The 22,013-nt window shown below is 38.0% G+C and overlaps 1 protein-coding gene across 1 annotated transcript; it reads left to right on the forward strand.

The window, feature by feature from the left end:
• The first annotated feature begins 14,358 nt into the window (after nucleotides 1–14,358).
• Nucleotides 14,359–18,304, forward strand: LOC109180731 (uncharacterized protein At1g28695-like). Its single transcript, XM_019330440.1, has 3 exons — nucleotides 14,359–14,847; nucleotides 17,170–17,450; nucleotides 18,055–18,304. Exons 1-3 carry the CDS (start codon nucleotides 14,359–14,361, stop codon nucleotides 18,302–18,304), a joined length of 1,020 nt encoding a protein of 339 aa, XP_019185985.1.
• Nucleotides 18,305–22,013: the final 3,709 nt, after the last annotated feature.

Here is a 22,013-nt window from a genome sequence, read left to right on the forward strand (position 1 = left end):
ATGTACCTTCAGTACAAAAATAATGTACCTTCAGTACAAAAATAATGTACTTTAATACTCCGTATATTAAAAATGTCGTACCTGATATTTATGGTCCACACAATAATTTGCCGCATTTGTTTGGCTAATTATGCAAATTTGTGGTTATGTGATAAATTTTATATTTAATTTAACATGCATAATAATGTAGAAATTGTGTAGTATATGTATTTGAGAAAACAATTGTTATTATGTTATCTTGTGAAGAGGGTAGTTTTCAAGAAATAATCAATAGTCTTTTAAAAAATGTGGGAATGTTTTCATTCTTTCAACTGTACAAAGTAATGTGCATTGAAAAATATATTACAAAATAATTTTATATAAATTCAATTATAATTGATTTGTTCTAAACTTTATTAAATTTGTAATGTATGATTATTTTGAAATATGTTAACTGGATATTAATGTATTTGATTTAGTAGTTCAAGTCTTCAACTGTAGTTGGCCCCCTGCACTATTTAATCCTGGCTTCGCCCCTGTTCCCAATAATACAAAAGTATAATTGAAATATTATGTCTTGTTCTAAATTATCAAAAAAATATTAATTAAATGAAAAAAAAGGAAAAAAGAAAAAACTTAACCTAATTTTTTTTTAAATGCAACAAAATGATTTTCAAGGTTCCTTATTTGTAATCTTTGATGCTCAACTTTGAATGATATGTATTTAGTCGTGCTAATTATTTGATAAAAGTTCATGTCAAATTTTATATTGTATTTTTTAATACACTCTAACATAATCACAGTACATGTTCAACAATTATGCCAACTCTGATTGTGATGAAGTTCGAACCTAAAATCTTTCTTATACAAATCAATGAATAAGTTAAGAATAATAAATATTTTGTAGTTAACGAAATATTCCATTCCTAAAGTTTATACTAACGGAATGTTGTGGTATTTAAGGGAAGAAAATAATATAGTAGAGGGTAAAGTAGAAAAATTTTAAAAAACAATAAAATCAAAATAATCTAAACCATTCATTTCATCAAATAATTGGACGGGCATTTTTTAGTTCTCCTTATAGCCTAACTTTATTGGCTCTTATTAGTATAGTAGAAGTAGATAGATAGATAGATAGATTACCAGGATTATGTGGTCTAATGGTACCCGGGTTGGATTTTCATTTGGAAGATTGTAAGTTTGAGCCTCAGTGGAGGTGTTACTAGAGAAATATAGCGTATTCAGGAAAAAATAATTCGACATTTATACACTCAAATATGTGAAAATATTATTTTATTTTATTTTATATACACTATAGTTTCATTAAAACACAACTACATGATCATTTCGATATAACTACAGCTTCATTGCATAATATACACTCAAATATGTGAAATGTTATTCAGTTTCATTTTATATAAACTGTAGTTTCATTTCACCACAACTACAATATCATTTTTATATAACTGCACTTCCATTTGATAATATATAAAATAATACGTGAGACAGTGTCGGTTTAGATACACTGTAGTTTAATTTCAGTTGGTAATTAACACACCAAAAAATGCGCGCTCCGTTAACAGTAATGATGCGCCGTTTTGATTGCGGTGCACGTGCACTGCGGTCCACGATATAACGACGGTAAAATAAATGTACAATACAAGAAGCTAGGAATGAAAAAGTTCCAAACTAACAAACCAGACCGAGAACTTACCGCCCGAACAAGAAAATAGACATCCGACGATAACACAACCAGCATAAGAAAAATCCGGAGACGGAGCGCTCAGAATGTGGCAGACATTGAAACAATCCAACTCGACATGCACACGCCCCCAACCTTCATCTTTCATCCATGATAATGTCTCCTTAACCGTTAAACTTCAGCCGTGTGAGGATCATTTAAGCACTGAAGAGGACCATTCTTGACTGCAATGAAATCATCCACTTGACAGAGAATGTGGTCATTAATTATTCAGAGCAATCTGCATAGCTTCCTGATAAATGGTCGGGTGAGACTCATCAACTAACCAACATAGCATCCCAGCTTTCAAGCAAACTTGCAGCCATAGCTTTATCATCACTCACTCTCAATTGCTTATTGTTTCGAGCTTTCCAATGGATCACATCAAAGCAATCACCCTCCCTTTAACAGAAGCCGTGGTAGACATAAGACCATGAGGAGCCAAGGCAAGAATTCAGCGGCATCATCAATTGTAGGCTACAGATCATTGGGAACGTCTCTCCAAACGGAAGTAATCAGCCTGCAATCAATAAACAAATGCATCAGAGTTTCCGGCGCTGCATTACAGAATGGACAGGCAAAATAGATTCAGTACACCTCCAGATCAGATAAAATCAAGTAGCTTTAGAGGAATCTTGAGACACTATAAAATATTGTTTTGTTTAAAATATAAAAAAAAAAAATAGATAAGAGTGAAATAAACATTAAACCTTTCAACTTTTATAAAAACAACAAGCTATCAAACTCAAAAACTTTCCAAAATAATGCCTAAAATTGAGAAAAGGATTCAATTAAATCCATTTTACCTCTTATTTTAAGTTAGCTGAAGTCAAAGCAAATTAGGTTTAGATTTTTTTTTTTTTTAAAGCTGATTGGATATATTCAACTCATCTATTAATTGCTATTTTAGATGCAAAATAATAATAATAATAATAATAATAATAATAATAATAATAATAATTATTATTATTATTATTATTATTGGTGTTGTTGTTATTGTTGTTGTTTTCATTGTTGTTGTTGTTGACGATGGTCGTGGTGGAGTTAGGTTTTCTAACTATAAGGTTTAGTTAGCAGACTAGCTTGGAATATAGGGGTTTAATAGCAAATAATGTATATCATGCAGATACTACTTTGTAAAGAATTATGAATATTTCAAAAAAGTCTACATGAACAATTTAACTAGTCAATGGTCATAGAGGTGAAAGTTGAAAAGAATGACCTGGGATTGAGTCTCACCAACAGCAGTGAGGGGGCCTCTGTGGTTCATGTTCCATGATTCACATGCTCCCACATACTTTGTCAGGTTGGGGTTCAATCTTTTGGAAAGAATGAATATTTCAAAAAAAAAAATTAGCCCAATCATCTTCAATATGTGCGCTCCGCGCCTCCCAAAACGACGTCGTTTTGGTAAGTTATGTAGGGAGTTGACGCGATTATGTACATTTTTTTTACAATTATGTACATCCGAAACATGAAATTTATGTGTATTATGTATTATGTTAGATTATGTGTATTATGTATTATGTTAGATTATGTGTATTATCTTTTTTTTTTTTTTTTAAGTATGTGTATTTTGTTATATAATTATGTACATTCTTTTATACAATTATGTACATTTTAGCATACAATTATGTACATTTTTAAACATGATTTTTTTTTTAAAGAAAATTAACAGCAGATACAAGATAGCGAAATTTCAAAACAAATAATAAAATCAAAACGATGTCGTTTTACACTAGAGCGCACAATGCAATGCGCACCCTGGTGCACGATATAAATTGCATGTGATTGTACCGGTCATAATTTCTAATCAAATTATAAAATATATTTTTTTTGGCTCAATTCAACAAGAGCAAATTTAGGGCCCATTTACAGTTTACTAACAGAACACTGTTTTATGTTTTTTGTTTTCTAATTTTTCAGTTTTCAATTCTCTATTTTTTATTTAGAAAACTTTTTTACTAACACATATTTTTCAAAATTTATTTATTTTAGATTAACGTTTTAAAATTAACACAAGTTTAGTTCCGAGTGATTTTTAGATCTTATAATTAAAATATTTTTTACATATGTTTAGTTTAAATGTAATAAATTTAATTAATTTTTTTTTTTTTACTTTTAAGTCTAATATATGTAAGATTTTTACATTTGATATCTGAACCAAAATTATATATATATATATATATATATATATATATATATATATAACATAATAATTAAAAAAATATAGCTGAACCAATAACCTATTAAGTTTACCTAAAATTTAGTTTAGATAATATTAATATTTTTTGAGTTAATATTTAAAATATTTTTGAATATATTCATTTGAATGACATGTATATAAATATATAATTTTTACTTTGAATTCTAATATATGTGAGATTTTAATATTTGATATCGGGACCGAACTTGTATTACGATATAACATAACTAAAAATATCCGAACTAATAATCTATTGAGTTCAATCAAAATCTAAAACATTGTATAGAGTTCAATTCTTTATTTTGATAATGTTAATAATGTCTAACTTTAAAGTTTAAGCAAATAAGTTATGTTTAAATAAGTAAAGTAAGTAGACAAGATATAAGATTGTGATAAGTAAAAGAAGATAATGATAATGAATGTAATCATAGTAATGTGATTAGAGTGACATATAACCAAATAAATGATGAATGGTTATCTTTTACATTTAGAAAATAATTTTTAAGAGTGTTACATTCCAGTTTTTTAGAAAACTGAAAAATTATTTCTGATTTTCAAAATGGAAAACAGTGCTAGTAAACATGTTTTTTTGTTTTCTATTATCCAACTCTCTAGTTTTTCAGAAAATTGGAGAAAATTTACAGTTATTAAATGGGCCCTTAGTATATTTGATTCAGGAGGTAACCTAGTAAAGTTCAGTGGACAATTATCTTGATAATCATAAGGTTTCAAGTTCAATTTCACATGAGAGTTATCTATTGACTGTTTTGATTTGAGTTAGTCAGTTATGAATAATTTAGGTTAGTTTACCTTTTTGTATTTTTTTTTTTACCGACGAGGGAAACAAGGCAAACACTCACTAAATTTTTAATTAATATCTACCATTTCAAAATGATTTGTGTTATTTGTCTCTATCCTCACCTTTCTATGTATTTATAAGGCTGGGATTTTCCTAGTAAATTTTTTATTGCCAAGATGATGTGGTAGTTGCTATTCACATTTATATTTTTTATTGCTTATTTGGATTGCAAATCTGTTTCTGTTGCAAATTTGTAATTCAGTACAAAAGCTGCCGCAACAGCAACTGCGGTAACTTTTCTACCTTTTTCTTAAAAAATGTTTTTTTTTAATTTTATTTATTAATTTTTTTTGTTTATTTTGTGTGCTATATTTTTTTTATTCTTTATTTATATGTAATAAAAAATTGTAATGAAATAATATATTAAAAGAGTACATACATAAATTTTCATTGATTTATAAATACAATATTGAAAAAATTAACTTAAAATGGCATAAAATGGCATATTAAGTGGCTATTTTGTGGTACAATTATCAGTGGGGTCCACTTCCGATTTGGGTCGGGTCAAAGTGGATTCGGGTTCTTCGTAGTGAGACGAAGAGATTGATATATTGTACGCTCAAAACTGATAATGGGTGAATGAGATATTGATTCTCAAAGTAGACCCATTTAAGTTGGGAAATGAAGGGAAAATGTAGGACTGTCCCACATTGGTTTGGAAACAAGATTTGCCCCCCTTATATACATGAGCTCTTTTCAAGCTTGTAGAATTGTATAGCATAGAGGCTCTCTCGCACGGGGGGGGGGGGGGGGGGGGGGGGGGGGGGGGGGGGGGGGGGTGCAAATCAAAATCCAACTAGAGGACATCAAAAAGGCTTGAAATCAAGCCCGAGCTCGCGTGCGCCGGCACCTGCGGGCACGAATGTCGTCCGGAAATAGGCTGGCCTTGCGGGCTAAGTTATGCCTAACTTCGGTGTCATTTTCCATCTGTTATAGTCACTTGGCTCTCGTGGTGTACCACAGCACGAGAGTGTGAACTCTCGTGTACCCCAACGGTCTGAAACCCGAAAGTGCAGAAGATTAAACTCATCTGTTACGGAATTAATACTGTTTTAATTCCAATTTTTAAATTCTGAGTTTAATCCTACTTAGTGGTGACCGTTACAGGTGTTACACAATTGGTTTTAACACCAATTTAATGGCCATGTTGAATGCTATCACTCCAACATCCCTATATAAAGAGAGGTAGAAGCAGTAGCATTTTACACAGTGAAAAACAAAAGGAATTCCAGTAGTTTTTTATCTCAAAACTCTGCCTCTACTCTCTTCTTTTAGCCAACCAGTGTTCCAGCCTCGCTTTGTTTGTCGGGTTCCTTGTTTAGGTGCTTAAACAAGGAATCGTAGCACGTTTTATCCTGGGAAACCTAGGCTACAACGCTCCTAGCACTTGTGGGAGGTAGCAAATAAGGTTTTAAGGAAAAGAACTTCGTGTTCGAACTCGTGCTAAATCCCTACCCAAACACTCAACCTTTTCCTTCCCAATTTTCTGTTTTCCCATATAATATTAATCTTTCCGTAGGACTATTATTTTTTGGGAATTTTCAACCATATTACCCAACAATCTTAAAACCTTATTTCCGTTTCCCGTTGGTTGTTCATCTCTAATTTCCTAGAAGAAATGGAGAATCCAGTTTTGCCAGCTCTCGGGGAGGAGAATGTTGTTGAGAACAACAGTGGTGGGAATGGCAATAATGTTGCTAATTCCCAGGCTACACCAGTGAACGTTGGTTCACAAGATGGTGGCAGCACCGAGGGATATATTCCCATGACTCGGGTACCTACGGTACCGAGTGGTTCGGCCGAAAGACCGGAGAAATTCACCGGTATTGGATCGAATTTCAAAAGGTGGCAACAAAAGATGTTGTTCTACCTAGCAACTCTCGGCTTGGCGAGATTTTTGACCGAGAAGGTTCCCGAACTAAGGGAACAGGATGCCCAATCCGTGATGGCAGTTGGCTATTGGAAGGATTCGGACTTCCTATGCCGAAACTACATCCTAAATGGATTGTGTGATGCGTTATACGATGTATATCGCAAGATTGGCACAGCGAAAGCGCTGTGGGAAGCTTTGGATCATAAATACCGAAGTGAGGATGCCGGCGCAAAGAAATTTGTGGTTGGCCGATTCCTTGACTTCAAAATGGTTGATTCCAAAACCGTGCTAAGTCAGGTTGAAGATTTACAACTAATCTTTGATGAAATCCGTGACGAAGGCATGATGTTGAGTGAAGCCTTCCTAGTGGGATCTGTTATCCACTTGCTTCCTCCAGGGTGGAAGGACTTCAAGAATTACCTTAAGCATAAGCGAAAGGAAATGAACCTGGAGGACCTGATCCAGCGACTCCGAATTGAGGAGGGGAACAGGACGAATGATGGAAGAAATTCTGTCATTATTGGTGCTAAAGCCAATGTTGTGGAGCATGCTAAAAACTCCAAGAAGAACAAGAAGGACAAGCAAAAGCTAGGTCCGAAAGGAGGCATTACCAAGAAGAAATTTCATGGAAAATGCTTCAATTGTGGCAAGACTGGCCACAAGTCCTCTGAGTGCAAAGTTTCAAAGAAGAAGAACAAGAGTTCTGAAGCCAACATGGTTGAGGAAAGCAATCAGAAGGAGGTCGAGATTAGCCTTTCGGCTATGGTGACCGAGGTGAACCTCGTGGACTCTAACCCACGAGAGTGGTTCATCGACACTGGTGCAACAAGGCACTTGTGTTGCAACCGAGAAATGTTCAACACCTTTGAGACCGTTGAGGACGAGAAGGTTTGGATGGGAAACTCTGCTCAGTCTGCTGTGGAAGGCGTGGGCAAGGTGGTTCTGAAGATGACTTCCGGGAAGGAACTGACGTTGAACAACGTGCTGTATGTTCCAGAGCTGAGGAAGAATCTGGTGTCTGGCTTACTGTTGAACAAGCATGGCTTTCGCATGGTGTTCGAGTCAGACAAGGTTGTTTTGTCTAAATTAGGAATGTTTGTAGGCAAAGGTTATGTAACTGATGGGCTTTTTAAGCTCAATGTAATGCCTATTATCATGAATAAGAGCAAAGTTAATTCCGTTTACTTGCTTGAGTCTTCCAATTTGTGGCATGGTAGACTAGGTCACGTTAATTATAATTCTATACGTAGATTAATTAACATGGACCATATTCCTAATTTTCAAATTAACACAAATAACAAATGTGAAATTTGTGTTGAGGCAAAATTAACGAAAGTACCTTTCAAATCGGTTGAAAGGGAAACTGAACCACTAGAATTAATCCATAGTGATTTGTGCGATTTTAGATCGATACAAACGAGAGGTGGTAATAAATATTTTATCACGTTTATCGACGATAGCACACGTTATTGCTATGTGTATTTGCTTAAAAGCAAAGACGAAGCCTTGGAAAAATTCATTCTTTATAAGAATGAAGTTGAAAACCAACTTAATTGTAAGATTAAGAAAGTTAAAAGCGATCGAGGTGGTGAGTACGAAGCACCTATTGGTGACTTTTGTGTGAGTGTAGGTATAATACACGAGCGTACTACACCTTACTCACCTCAATCGAACGGTGTTACCGAACGAAAGAATCGTACATTGAAAGATATGATGAATGCGATGCTTATAAGTTCGGGCCTACCTCAAGACGCGTGGGGTGAAGCTATTTTGACAAGTAATTACCTTTTAAATAAGGTACCCCACAAGAAGCTCGATAAGACTCCTTATGAGCTGTGGAACGGTAGGAAACCTTCCTACCAGTACCTGGAAGTGTGGGGGTGTCTTGCCAAAGTTTTGGTGCCAACACCTAAGAAAGTAAAGATAGGTCCTAAGACAGTGGACTGTATCTTTATTGGCTATGCACATAATAGTAGTGCTTATCAGTTCTTAGTACACGAGTCCCATAATCCGGACGTACACGAGAACACGATAATAGAATCAAGGAATGCATCTTTCTTTGAAAATGTATTTCCTTGTAGGTCCAATGAGGGACCAAGTTCGTCAAAACGAACATTTGACGAAGCTATGGATAATGATAGTGGGGAATCCGAGAGAGAACCCGAGCTCGAGCCAAGACGCAGTAAGCGGGCGAGAGTTGGAAAATCATTTGGTCCTGATTTTCTAACTTACTTGTTGGAGTACGATTCGAGTACTCTAACTTGTTTATTAGAAAATGAACCCAATTTTCTATCTTGTTTAATAGAAAACGAGCCTCGAACGTACGGAGAAGCCGTGACTTCTGCAGAAGGACCAATGTGGAAAGAGGCTATTAAAAGTGAAGTGGATTCTATTTTACAGAATCACACTTGGGAACTTGTTGATCTTCCACCGGGTAGTAAACCCTTAGGATCCAAGTGGGTCTTTAAAAGGAAGATGAAACCCGATGGTTCCATCGAGAAGTATAAGGCTAGGCTTGTAATCAAGGGTTACAGGCAACGCGAGGGCCTTGATTACTTCGACACGTATTCTCCCGTGACGAGAATAAACTCCATTAGAATGATACTTCCTATAGCCGCACTGCGAAATCTGGAAGTTCATCAAATGGACGTTAAAACCGCTTTCCTAAATGGCGAACTAGATGAGGAAATCTATATGGAACAACCCGAAGGGTTCGTGGTTCCGGGCCAAGAAAGGAAAGTGTGTAAGCTGGTTAAATCGCTATATGGTTTAAAACAAGCGCCTAAGCAATGGCACGAGAAGTTTGACCCTGCGATGTTGACTAATGGATTCAAAATAAACGAAAGTGACAAATGTGTCTACGTTAAGGAAACGATAGACGGCTATGTCATTCTTTGTTTATACGTAGATGACATGCTCATCGTGGGTAGTAACGATCGAATGATCAAGTCTACCAAAAACATGTTAAATGCCAGATTTGACATGAAGGATATGGGTTTGGCTGATTTAATCCTCGGGATTAGAATCATTAGAAGACCTGATGGTCTGGTGTTAAGCCAATCACATTATATTGATAAAATCCTTGAAAAATTCAACAAGGATAATCATCAAGGGACTAGGACGCCATTAGATCGAAACGTTCATCTAACCAAGAACCACGGGGAGTGTATTTCTCAAGTAGAATATGCTCGGGTTATTGGTAGTTTGATGTATCTAATGAGCTGTACTAGGCCGGATATTGCCTTTGCGGTTAGTAAACTCATTAGATATACGAGTAACCCCGGTGCCATGCACTGGACGGCAATAGTGAAGGTTCTGAAATACTTAAGGTATACTCGAGACCTTGGACTGCACTATGGGAGATATCCTGCTGTACTTGAAGGGTATAGCGATGCTAGCTGGATATCCGATATTAAGGACTCCAAGTCCACGAGTGGCTACGTGTTTACACTAGCCGATGCAGCCGTTGCATGGAAATCCTCTAAACAGACCGTGATAGCTAGATCCACGATGGAATCTGAGCTGATAGCCTTGGACAAATGTTGTGAAGAGGCTGAATGGCTACGCCATTTTTTAGAGGATATTCCTAATTGGGAAAGACCTGTACCTCCAATGTGTGTGCATTGCGATAGTCAAGCTGCAATTGGACGAGTACAGAATCATATGTATAATGGTAAGTCTAGACATGTGCGTCGTAGACATAATACCATTAGACAACTTCTCACAACTGGTGTTGTCTCGATTGACTACGTAAAGTCAGAAGACAATATAGCGGATCCGCTAACCAAAGGGTTATGTAGAGTAGCTGTGGAGAAGTTGAGACGAGGAATGGGTCTAAAGCCCTTGGTATAAAGTTCTATAGTGGACACCCAACCTAGCTGGCACCTAGGTTCAATGGGACAACTAAATTATGGAACGGAGCGTGTCACTATGGGGGTCTCGGATTCCCTACCACTCCTCGTTAGAAACAGTGGCTCCCGCACAAGGTTAGCATGTTAAATGCTTTAGTGATTCGAATGTCGGTTGACATATGTGAGTATGCGGGATACTCGGGAAAGAATCACCTATGTGAGAGAGAAGTGAGGGTCGCTTCAAAGGAGAATTGACGGGCACAATTCTTCACAAACTCTTGCAGAACCAGGAATGGTGACCCACGACCAAAATGGGCACAATCATGAGAACAAAGCATGGTTGGGAGGTTCCTGTGTGAGATATGTCATCGTCTACACAAACGGCAGTCGGTTCAAAGACATCGCGTTCTACCGTACAGCAAGTAGAGTAAATGTATCTTCACGAGGGAAGGTTCAAAGGGTGTGACCCTACCTATCCTATGCAGTGATCGACCGTTGAACACAGTTGTTTCCGTTTTAAAACTACCCCGAAAATCAATTTTCATTCATGTGGGGGATTATTGGAAGTGGACCCCACTGATAATTGTACCACAAAATAGCCACTTAATATGCCATTTAATGCAAATCAAAATCCAACTAGAGGACATCAAAAAGGCTTGAAATCAAGCCCGAGCTCGCGTGCGCCGGCACCTGCGGGCACGAATGTCGTCCGGAAATGGGCTGGCCTTGCGGGCTAAGTTATGCCTAACTTCGGTGTCATTTTCCATCTGTTATAGTCACTTGGCTCGGCCAAAACCGAGAACACCACTCTCGTGCTACAGAGAGCACGAGAGGTTGTGGTGCATGGCTCGGCCAAAACCGAAAACACCACTAACACCACTCTCGTGCTACAGAGAGCACGAGAGGTAGTGGTGCACCGAGAGCAAAACTCTCGTGCAACGGTGAACACGAGAGGTGTACTCTCGTATTGCACCATAGAACGAGAGGTGTACTCTCGTGGTGTACCACAGCACGAGAGTGTGAACACTCTCGTGCACCCCAACGGTCTGAAACCCGAAAGTGCAGAAGATTAAACTCATCTGTTACGGAATTAATACTGTTTTAATTCCAATTTTTAAATTCTGAGTTTAATCCTACTTAGTGGTGACCGTTACAGGTGTTACACAATTGGTTTTAACACCAATTTAATGGCCATGTTGAATGCTATCACTCCAACATCCCTATATAAAGAGAGGTAGAAGCAGTAGCATTTTACACAGTGAAAAACAAAAGGAATTCCAGTAGTTTTTTATCTCAAAACTCTGCCTCTACTCTCTTCTTTTAGCCAACCAGTGTTCCAGCCTCGCTTTGTTTGCCAGGTTCCTTGTTTAGGTGCTTAAACAAGGAATCGTAGCACGTTTTATCCTGGGAAACCTAGGCTACAACGCTCCTAGCACTTGTGGGAGGTAGCAAATAAGGTTTTAAGGAAAAGAACTTCGTGTTCGAACTCGTGCTAAATCCCTACCCAAACACTCAACCTTTTCCTTCCCAATTTTCTGTTTTCCCATATAATATTAATCTTTCCGTAGGATTATTATTTTTTGGGAATTTTCAACCATATTACCCAACATACAATGCATACAAATTTTTTAAATTGTTTTTTTTTTTTAAATTACGTTTTTAGATTTTCAGTATTTCTATTTTTAATATTTAAAAGTAATTTATATAAATATTATGTTTTTGGATTTTCAATATTTCTATTTTTAATATTTAAATGTAATTTATATACTGATATAAGTTAATAATGTTGTAGAGAAAATAATATTTATTAAGAAAAGATATTAAATTTTTAAAGTGATGTGAAATTGGAGTACACTTTTGAAAATTGATTGGATTTGCAGGGATGTGATATAAATAGTAAATAATTTAAAAAATGGGTGATGTGAGAGTGAGACCTATTTTTAAAATTGAGAGAGATTTGCGGGATAACTGGGTAAGGATAGTCTAACCCATTATATGCATTGATTATTTATGAATTAATTGATGTGGTCACAAGTTGGTAAGAAGAATGTATGTCATTTGCTATAAAAATAATTTTGTAATCTTCCAATAAGTATAGTTTGGTACATTGGTCACTCTGTGGATTTTTTTTATAAAAATTTTAAATAAATTTATTGGAATAAACATAAGATTGTGTATCCCTCTCCTTCCTTAACATGTTATATCTGGGCCTCACGAGCTTAGCTCACTGGTTCAATAGACACTATTTGAGAAGAGATCAAGGTTCGAATATCGGCAGCGACATTGTGTAGATTATGTCCAAAGTGGATAGATCCCTTGTACTCACCGACATTTGGCCCTATTTGCTGAGTCATTGAGTCACTGTGATTTAAATTCTCCCAAATACTTTGTCGGGTCAAGATATGGGGATCCATTGGGATTGGATATTCAACCTTTTGGGAGAACAACATGCATGCTATATCTAGGAGCAATATGTTGAGTCACACAAATCATTAGTGAAGAAGTATTATGATTACTTCAAGAATTATATTATTTGAATATAAATGTAAGACACATATATGATTTATTTCCCTTGATTTTTTTTTTTTTTTTGGGTGGGGGGGGGGGGTGGGGTGGGGGCAAGTAGATAATTTGTATTATATATAAGATTTGGTTAGTTGTTTTTTCCCTGTGCACTAATCACAGAATAATAACTTTAATGACTAGACTTATTAAAGTAATGGTATTTACGGTTCAATGTATTCAATAATTTCAATTTAGAGATTTATGAATGGTTAATTACTTAATTTATATATCAACATCTTCAACTACCATAATGGGGTTTTAATAATTGCTCAATTTTATGAAAATTTGAGATATTTTGTTAGCAAGATTAGCCAGAATTTGCAGCATTCAAGTTGCAACAGATACAGAAAATCAATGCTATTTTTTCTTTGCGAATGGAGCAACATTAAATCTCTAGGCCAATTGTCCCACCCAAAAGAAGTATCTATAATTCAGCAAGAGATTAGTCACTGTGTCTGACAGTGGAAACCCTGGGTATACCCAACAAAAATTACTTTGATTTAAATTTAGAGTTAATTCCAAGAATGGTACGTATGACTATTGAGATTTACTAATTTTAATCATTGACTTTCAATTGGACCATAAATGAACCACATAGTATTTAAAAAGAGTTAATTCCACCAGAGGTCCATTGTCTTTGATGGCAATTCCAAATTTAGTTTAAAACTATCGTTTTTGTCATTTTACATCCCAGACTATCGTTTTTTGGACACTTTTAGTCCTTCTCATAATTTTTTCTATTTTTAGTAAGGACAATTCTGTCTCTTCATATTTTTCTTTTGCTATTTTTCCGGTTTCAACCAGTTTAATTGGTTTAGGACTTTACCCTAAACCCTAAACCCTAAACCAATTAAACGGGTTGAAACCGGAAAAATAACAGAAGAAAAATATGAAGAGACAAAAATACCATTACTAAAAATATAAAAAATTATGAGAAGGACTAAAAATGTCCAAAAAATAAGAGTCTAGAATGTAAAATGACAAAAACGATAGTCTGAGACTAAATTTGGAATTGCCACTAAAGACAAAGGACCTCCGGTGGAATTAACTCTAATGTACCACAATGAAATACACCGCAACTTACCTAATGGTGCATTTCTGAACACTTTGCAGTACATTTATGCATACCTAATACCAACACGACCGCACCGAAAACACTGTCGGCACGGAAACATGAACATATATATATACTTCAATACCAGCTGAGCAATAACTTTTATATCCTGCAAACACCACACCACACCACACCAAAATATAATATTGATCAAGATGAAGACATCAAAAATGGGGCACGGCAAGAAAAACATCGCAACACTCACATTGCTCGCTTTCTCCTTAGCCGCCATTCTGTATCTCTGTACCTGGGCTCCATACTCGCCTGTTTCGCCGGCGAGAGATAACCTCGATGCGGCTCTGAGGAAGGCTTCAATGGCGTCCAACACACTCATCATAACCGTAATCAATAGGGCGTATGTGGAGCCCGTCAGCGACGACAACCCTTCCATGTTGGATCTTTTTCTGGAGGGTTTCTGGGAGGGGGAAGGGACTCGGCCGTTGCTGGACCACTTGCTGGTGGTTGCCATGGATCACACCGCCTACGAACGCTGCGTTTTCCGGCGGCTCCACTGCTACGAATTGAATACGGACGGCGCCGGCGGCGTCGATTTCTCCGGCGAGAAGCTTTTCATGTCCAAAGATTTTATTAATATGATGTGGCGGAGGACGCTGTTCCTCCTGGATGTTCTTAAACGCGGTTACAACTTTATCTTCACGGTACTGTTTTTTTTTTTTTTTTTTTCTTCACGGATATCTTGCTTTAATTTAAAATTTAATCTTTATTCCTAAATCCTAAATATTTTAAGTATATACAATGACGATTCTTAGTATATACAACGTAAGTACCTGGAATATATTATAACTGTGTGTAAACAGAGGAACAGGAAACTGAGAGTCCTTTAAAATTTAAAGATCAAAACGAGGTTGTTTTGATTCAGCGTACACAATGTTATATGGATTCTGGTCCACGATATAAATTGCATGTATTGACCTGTTTGGCCCTTTTTTTCTTGTTATTTTTAATCATCCCCTAGGTAGCTATGTTAATCCAGATCCATTAAGTATATACCTTAGGCCTCCAAAATCATAAAAAAAATGAGGGTTAAAAAAATCAGGAATTAAATCTAACACTGTCATCATTCTTTTAATTCAAAGGTACAAAATAAAACAAATAAGTTATCCAAAATTTTTTTGGACATGCAATTAGGATTAACAAAAATAAAATTGAGAGAAATTATCTTATTTATTTGGAATAAGGGTCAAATAGGCCACTGAACTGCACACCAAGTTGCAATTAGGCCATCGAACTCAAAAATAGTACAATTGGGTCCCTGAACTACACAAACTAATGCAATTTGGTCTAAAATGACCTATTTACCTAATACTTTGCTGACATGGAGGTTGTGGATTTTAAAAATAATTTTAAACAAAAAAAAAAAAAAAAAAAAAAAACAGAATGGCCGGAGACGAAGAACTTCGTCTCCGGCTATGGAGATGATCTTTGTCTCCTGCCATGGAGACGAAGACCCTTCGTCTCCATGGCCAGGAGACGAAGGTCTCTTCGTCTCCCTGGCAGGAGGTGAAGATCATCTTCAGCCCTCCATGGCTGGTGACGAAGACCTTCGTCTCCAGCCATGGAGACGAAGGACGGCCAGAGACGATTTCGTCTTTGGCCGTTCTTCTTCTTCTTCTTCTTCTTCTTCTTCTTTTTTTTAATTAATTTTTTGATTAAAATTATTTTAAAACTTATTTTTTAAAATTCGCAACCTACATAGCAGGTAAACAGGTCATTTTAGACCTAACTGCATAAATTTGTGTAGTTCAGGGATCTAATTGCATCTTTTTTAAGTTTCATGGTCTAATTATAGTTTGGTGTACAGTTCAGTGGCCTATTTGATCCTTATTCCTATTTATTTCGTGCGTTTAGATTAAACGAACATGATATTGAAACATTTATTTAATGTTTCCAAAAAGCCTAATATTTTTAGGGTTTTGAATATCAATCATAAATAGTTAACATATTTGAGTAAAAATAACGGTTTTGAGAATGACTAAGCTAAGTGGAAAGTGAATGCCCCTATAATTGAGGAGGAAAACATGTTTAACAATATAGATTATAATATGAGTTAATATTCAATTTACTAAATCGAAAAAAAAAATCATTATAGTCATGACTAAATTGAGTATTAACCACTATAATCGAGTACTAATTTGGATAAAATCACGATAGTCAAAGACTAAATTGGTTATTAATAGAGGAAAAATTACCAAGCTACAGTTACAGAGGACGCAATTAAACACAAAAAGATATTTAGGACTAAATTGAAAAAAAAAATCACTATATTAGATGACTAAATTAGGTATTAACTTATTAGGTAACCATTGAAGTCAATGCACCTGCTGGCCGGAATTGCACGCTATCCAGAAAATGGAGTTCCAGTCGAAAATGCCAAGAGGATTGAATGCTTCCGACAAGCATTTCTCGATGTTCTTTGAGACTAAGGATGGACGTCCTTGAGTAAATGGAACGTGAGCCCCGGCCCAATTCCCGAGGTGCTCGTCGATGGCGCCGCAGCTGTCAGGGGCCAGCGTTTGCGCGGCATAGACGAGCTAGAACAACGGCTTCTCGGAGTTGGTGGCCTGGGATCCGTCGCCGAACAACGCCTGCCCGACCAGGCTGTCCCGGTGCGTCTTGCTGCAATTCCGGCCAGCAGGTGCGAGGAAGAAGAAGAAAATGACTTGAAATGACCAATTTACCCCATGATTAAATTAATAATTAAAAATGGTTTACATTTTTCCGGTAACATTTGGCCGGTGATTTGGCCGGGTGGACCAAATGTGTTAAAAATTACATAATTACGGTACTAAACTGTTAGTTTTTAAAGTCGTGGACTGAAATTAACAAAATCTCAATAGTCATAGGACCAAAAGTGTAATTTTCTCTAAAAAGACAATTAGAACTAAATCGAAAAAAATATTATAGTCGAAGACTAAATTAAGGTATTAACTCATTATAATATAATTAGTATGTTTTGGCAGGACACAGACATAATTTGGCTGAGGAATCCATTCACAAGGCTGAGCAGCAATAGCACAGAGGATATGCAGATAAGCACAGACATATTCACAGGGGACCCCTGGTCCACCTCCAATCCCATTAACACCGGCTTCTACTACGTAAGATCAAACAAGAAAACCATAAACTTGTTCCAAACATGGTACGACATGAGGAACAACTACCCGGCCAAAATGAAAGAGCAAGACATCCTGGCCTTCATGAAACGAGATGGAGTGTTCAAGGAGATGGGGCTTGTTGTCAGGTACGGTTAGATCAAGCACTTATCACTGCGTCAAAAATTTTCTTCTATCCACCAATTGATAGATGTGGTCCTTTATCGACCTCCATCCCATAATTTTTCCCTCCCAGCACCTGTCAGTCTTAATTGGCTCTGATATCGCTGGTTAGATTAAGCGTAGTTATAGCCATTGTTGCAAAAATCGACCTAGGCGGCTGTCTAGACCGAGGTGATTTTATCCTTAATTAGGTGGATAATAGTCGGCCGATTAGGCCAAATGTTGAGTCAGCCAAACTCAGCTCCCGAGTCTGCTAACGCGACCAAGTGTTTTTTCTTTAGTTGTGCAATGTGCACACTATTGTGTTTTTTTTACTACTATTGCTCGTTCGCCTAGACGGTGCCTAGGCGCTAGTTATCCCCCAGGCGCTCGACTAGCGCCTAGCGTCTTTTACAACATTAGTTATCGTCAATTAGAGAAGACGTAATTTTATTTCTTTATATCACCATCACAATTAATAAAAAAATAATTTTACTTTCATAAACATAAACACATTGTCAAACTACATAAATCTTGCATTCTTTACTTTCTACCATTGTTATTGTTTCTTATTCTCGTTAATTTCAGCAGGTACTTAGACGTCCTATACTTTAGCGGCTTCTGCACCAACGCCAAAGACGCCGCGGCGGTCGCCACCGTCCACGCCAACTGCTGTCGGAGCGTTAATGCCAAGGTTGTGGATCTCAGAAATGTGCTGAGCGATTGGAAGGCTTATAGAGACTCAGGGAACGATGGAGCCCATAACCGAAATTTCCAGTGGACCGAACCTGTTATTTGCAAAAATTCTTGGGGTCGTAGTAACAACCACACTTCGGGATAAAAACTTTATGAAAAAAATGTTAATTTTTTTATTTACCACTCATAATTATTTGTATTTTTCGTGCTTCAATTATAATCATATACCAAACCAAATGTTATCTATCATTACATATTTGGTTTTTTTTTTTTTAATAAAACAATTTTTTTAAATCAGTGACCTATTTCAATTTTAAAGTAGATGTAACGTGGAAAAAAAGTAATAAAAATTTTAATTGCAATTTTTTTATAATAAAACATTTTCATTACAAATTAAATTTAATTAATCATAGAACTAATGAAAAGGTGGTCTTTGCGTTTTTCTTCCCATTTCTCTCCTTTTTATTCTGTATTTTTTTCTTGGCATATAATCATTGCAATAGTGTTTACCATCCCAGAAGTCATAGGCTCATAGCTAAAGTAGGCCATGTTGGAACATTTAATGAGGCATTCATTGAATTTGTTCTTTTCCATATGTCCCACACTGCTTGGTTAACCTACTTCTTCCCATCTTTTATATACCAAGTCTTTTTAGAAAACTTGAAGTGTTATGTGTTAGTAATGTAATTAGTTTGTCTATTATTTTATACTATATGATTGTATTTCTAGTGGTTGAGGTTTAGTCTAAGTCTCTAGTGGTAGTGGTTGAGGTTTAGTCTAAGTCTCTAGCCTACAGGATAGGAGAATAATGTGTAGACTTTAATATAGCTTAGACTAGACTCTCTCTCTGTAATTCATTCAATCAATTCAGATCACTATTATCTCATCTGGTATCAGTTGCGATAGGTTAGCCCTCTTTTGTTCAAACAATCCCGAGAATTGAGATGTCGACCAACTCCTCCGAAAGAACCATCACCACTGCTCCTGCCGGTTCTCCACCGTCGGACAATACTCTCACTGCGGCGCACCACTTCGTTTCCACTTGGCTTACCATGCGGAACTATTTATTTTGGCGCACTCAGGTAGTTCCGTTCTTGCGTGGGCATGGGCTGCTTGGTTTTTTCGATGGCTCCAGGCCATGTCCGGTTGCCACCATCACCGTCACTCCAGAATCCGGCTCCTCCACTGTGACGGCGGCAACCACTGCACCGAATCCCGCCTACAACGTGTGGATTCAACAGGATCAGGCCATCCTATCCACGATTCCACGATCATCTCGTCACTATCCGACGAGGTGATGCATCTTGCCGTTGGACGTGAAACCTCCTGCTAGGTGTGGGACTCCCTTGCGTCTACGCTAGCTTCCACGACGAGAGCGAGGTGCCTGAGCTTACTGGGGCAATTCCAAACCTCCGCCAAGGCCCAGGTTCACCGGCCGACTACCTCGGACACTGCAAGATGATCGCCGAGGCCCTCTCGCTTGCCGGCAAACCGCTGTCCAATGAAGAGCAGATCTTGTATGTTCTCCGCGGTCTACGCCCAGAGTTTCGCACAATGGCGAATTCGCTCACTGCCACCGGCGCACCAGTAACCTTGACGCAGCTCTCCGATTTCCTCCAAGCCCAAGAGTTCATCCATGAGGATGATTTTGCAGTGGGTGAGTCATATGGAGATGGAGGAGTGCCGGCTGCATTCTTCGCTGGGCGTGGGAGACACGGCGAACAGCAGCACACCAACCGCGGCGGTCAAGGGCGGCGGCAGGAGTGGACAGAATGGCGGTCGGCAGGGCTGTGGTGGCGGACCTCGCTGCCAAATATGCAGGTCGCATGGCTACACTGCTCTTTACTGTTACAAACGCTACGCAGATCGTCCGACCGGCCACGCGAATGTTGTTGTTTCCGGCGAGTCCACTGTCCATGGTGCGGATGCTTGGTATCCCGACACCGGAGCCTCATCGCATGCAACCCCGGACGAGCAGATGTTGCATCATTCTGAGACATATACCGGCGGGGATGTACTCAAAATTGGAAACGGTACAGGTTTGGACGTTTCTCGTATTGGACACACGGTTATCCCGTCTAATTCTAAGTCTTTGTCTATGTCAAATATTCTCTGTGTTCCCAATTTAACATTGCCATTATTATCTGTATATCGTTTTACAAATGAAAACGATGTTTATTTTGAGTTTCACAAAAATCTATTTCTTGTGAAGGATTGCAAAACTCAAGTGGTTCTGCTTAAAGGGTCTACATCGGGAGGACTGTACAAATTATTGGTTCCCCAGTCACCATGTGCCTTTTTATCCGCGCGTGCGTCCTCCGAAGTTTGGCATCAACGCCTTGGTCATCCTCATAATCAAGCCTTACAAAGAGTCCTGAAACACTGTCCGGTGGTCAACAATAAAACTAGTTTGTCAAAAATTTGTACTTCGTGTCAATTAGGCAAATCCTCACGATTTCCTTTAAATAGAGTTTTGAGCACTAGTAATAATGTATTGGATTTACTTTATACGGGCATCTGGGGTCCGTCTCCTGTAATTAGTGCTTCAGGTTACCGCTATTTTGTACTATTTGTGGATGACCACTCTCGATTTTCCTGGTTTTATCCGTTAAGGTTAAAATCAGATATCTATAAAGTTTTTGATGTGTTCCGGGCGATGGTAGAACGTCAATTTTCCCGTTCTATCATCGCCATCCAGTCTGATCTAGGGGGTGAATACCGCCGTCTGCACAAAGTTTTTGAGTCTCTCGGGATCATTCATCGTCAGTCATGTGCTTATACACATGAGCAAAATGGGCGAGTTGTGCGTCGGAATAGACATATCGTCGAAACCGGCTTAGCACTACTTGTTGAAAGCTCAACTCCTACAATATACTGGGACTGTGCGTTCGAAACTACAACGTACTTAATTAATTCCCTACCATCTTCCGCTATAAACAATGAGAGTCCTTATTTCCGTCTATACAAAACACAACCGCCATACACTTTCTTTCGTGTGTTCGGGTGTCGCTGCTATCCCTATCTGCGCCCTTATAATCGGCACAAGATGGAATACCGGTTGATGCCCTGTGTCTTCTTAGGTTACCCAGTTTCTTATAGGGGATACCGTTGTTTAGATCCAATTACGGGAAAAGTCTTTATCTGTCGGCATGTCCGATTTGATGAGTCCATTTTTCCCTTTGCTATGCAGTCTGATGAACAGGTTGCAGCTAGCCCACCTACTCCACCATGGGGGTCTGGGCCAATAATAGTGGATTCCCAATCCACGCCTCTTTCTGTGGAATTGCCTATAGCACAAGTGCCAAGGCCTTTAGCTATAGCTGCTCCGCCTACTTCGCCCATCAATACACGGACAGAACCACCGGCTCGACGGGCCAAAGCCACCCGAGGTCGTGGCAAGGTTATTGTTCCTCATGTCATGCGCACGAGGCGCCAAACTCAGGGCACGAACGTGGAGTTCTACGCCCTAACTGCATCTACTAACCCAACTTGTTACTCACAAGCTGTTGGTCACCCAGAGTGGCGTGAGGCCATGGACCAAGAGTTCAATGCTCTCTTGCACAATAGTACCTGGGAGCTCACACCAGCCACACCGAACATGAACATCATCGGCTGTAAGTGGGGTTTTCGCACCAAGCGTAAAGCCAATGGCTCGGTGGAACGCTATAAAGCACGACTTGTTGCTAAAGGGTTCAATCAAGTTGCCGGCGAAGACTTCTTTGACACGTTTAGTCCAGTGGTCAAACCCACCACTGTTCGCATATTGTTTTCTCTTGCTCTATCACACAGGTGGACTATGTGTCAACTATATGTACACAATGCCTTTCTAAATGGCCATCTTTCCGAAACGGTAT

This window comes from Ipomoea nil, unplaced genomic scaffold (assembly GCF_001879475.1).
Source record: "Ipomoea nil cultivar Tokyo-kokei standard unplaced genomic scaffold, Asagao_1.1 scaffold1034, whole genome shotgun sequence".
Classification (NCBI taxonomy): domain Eukaryota; kingdom Viridiplantae; phylum Streptophyta; class Magnoliopsida; order Solanales; family Convolvulaceae; genus Ipomoea; species Ipomoea nil.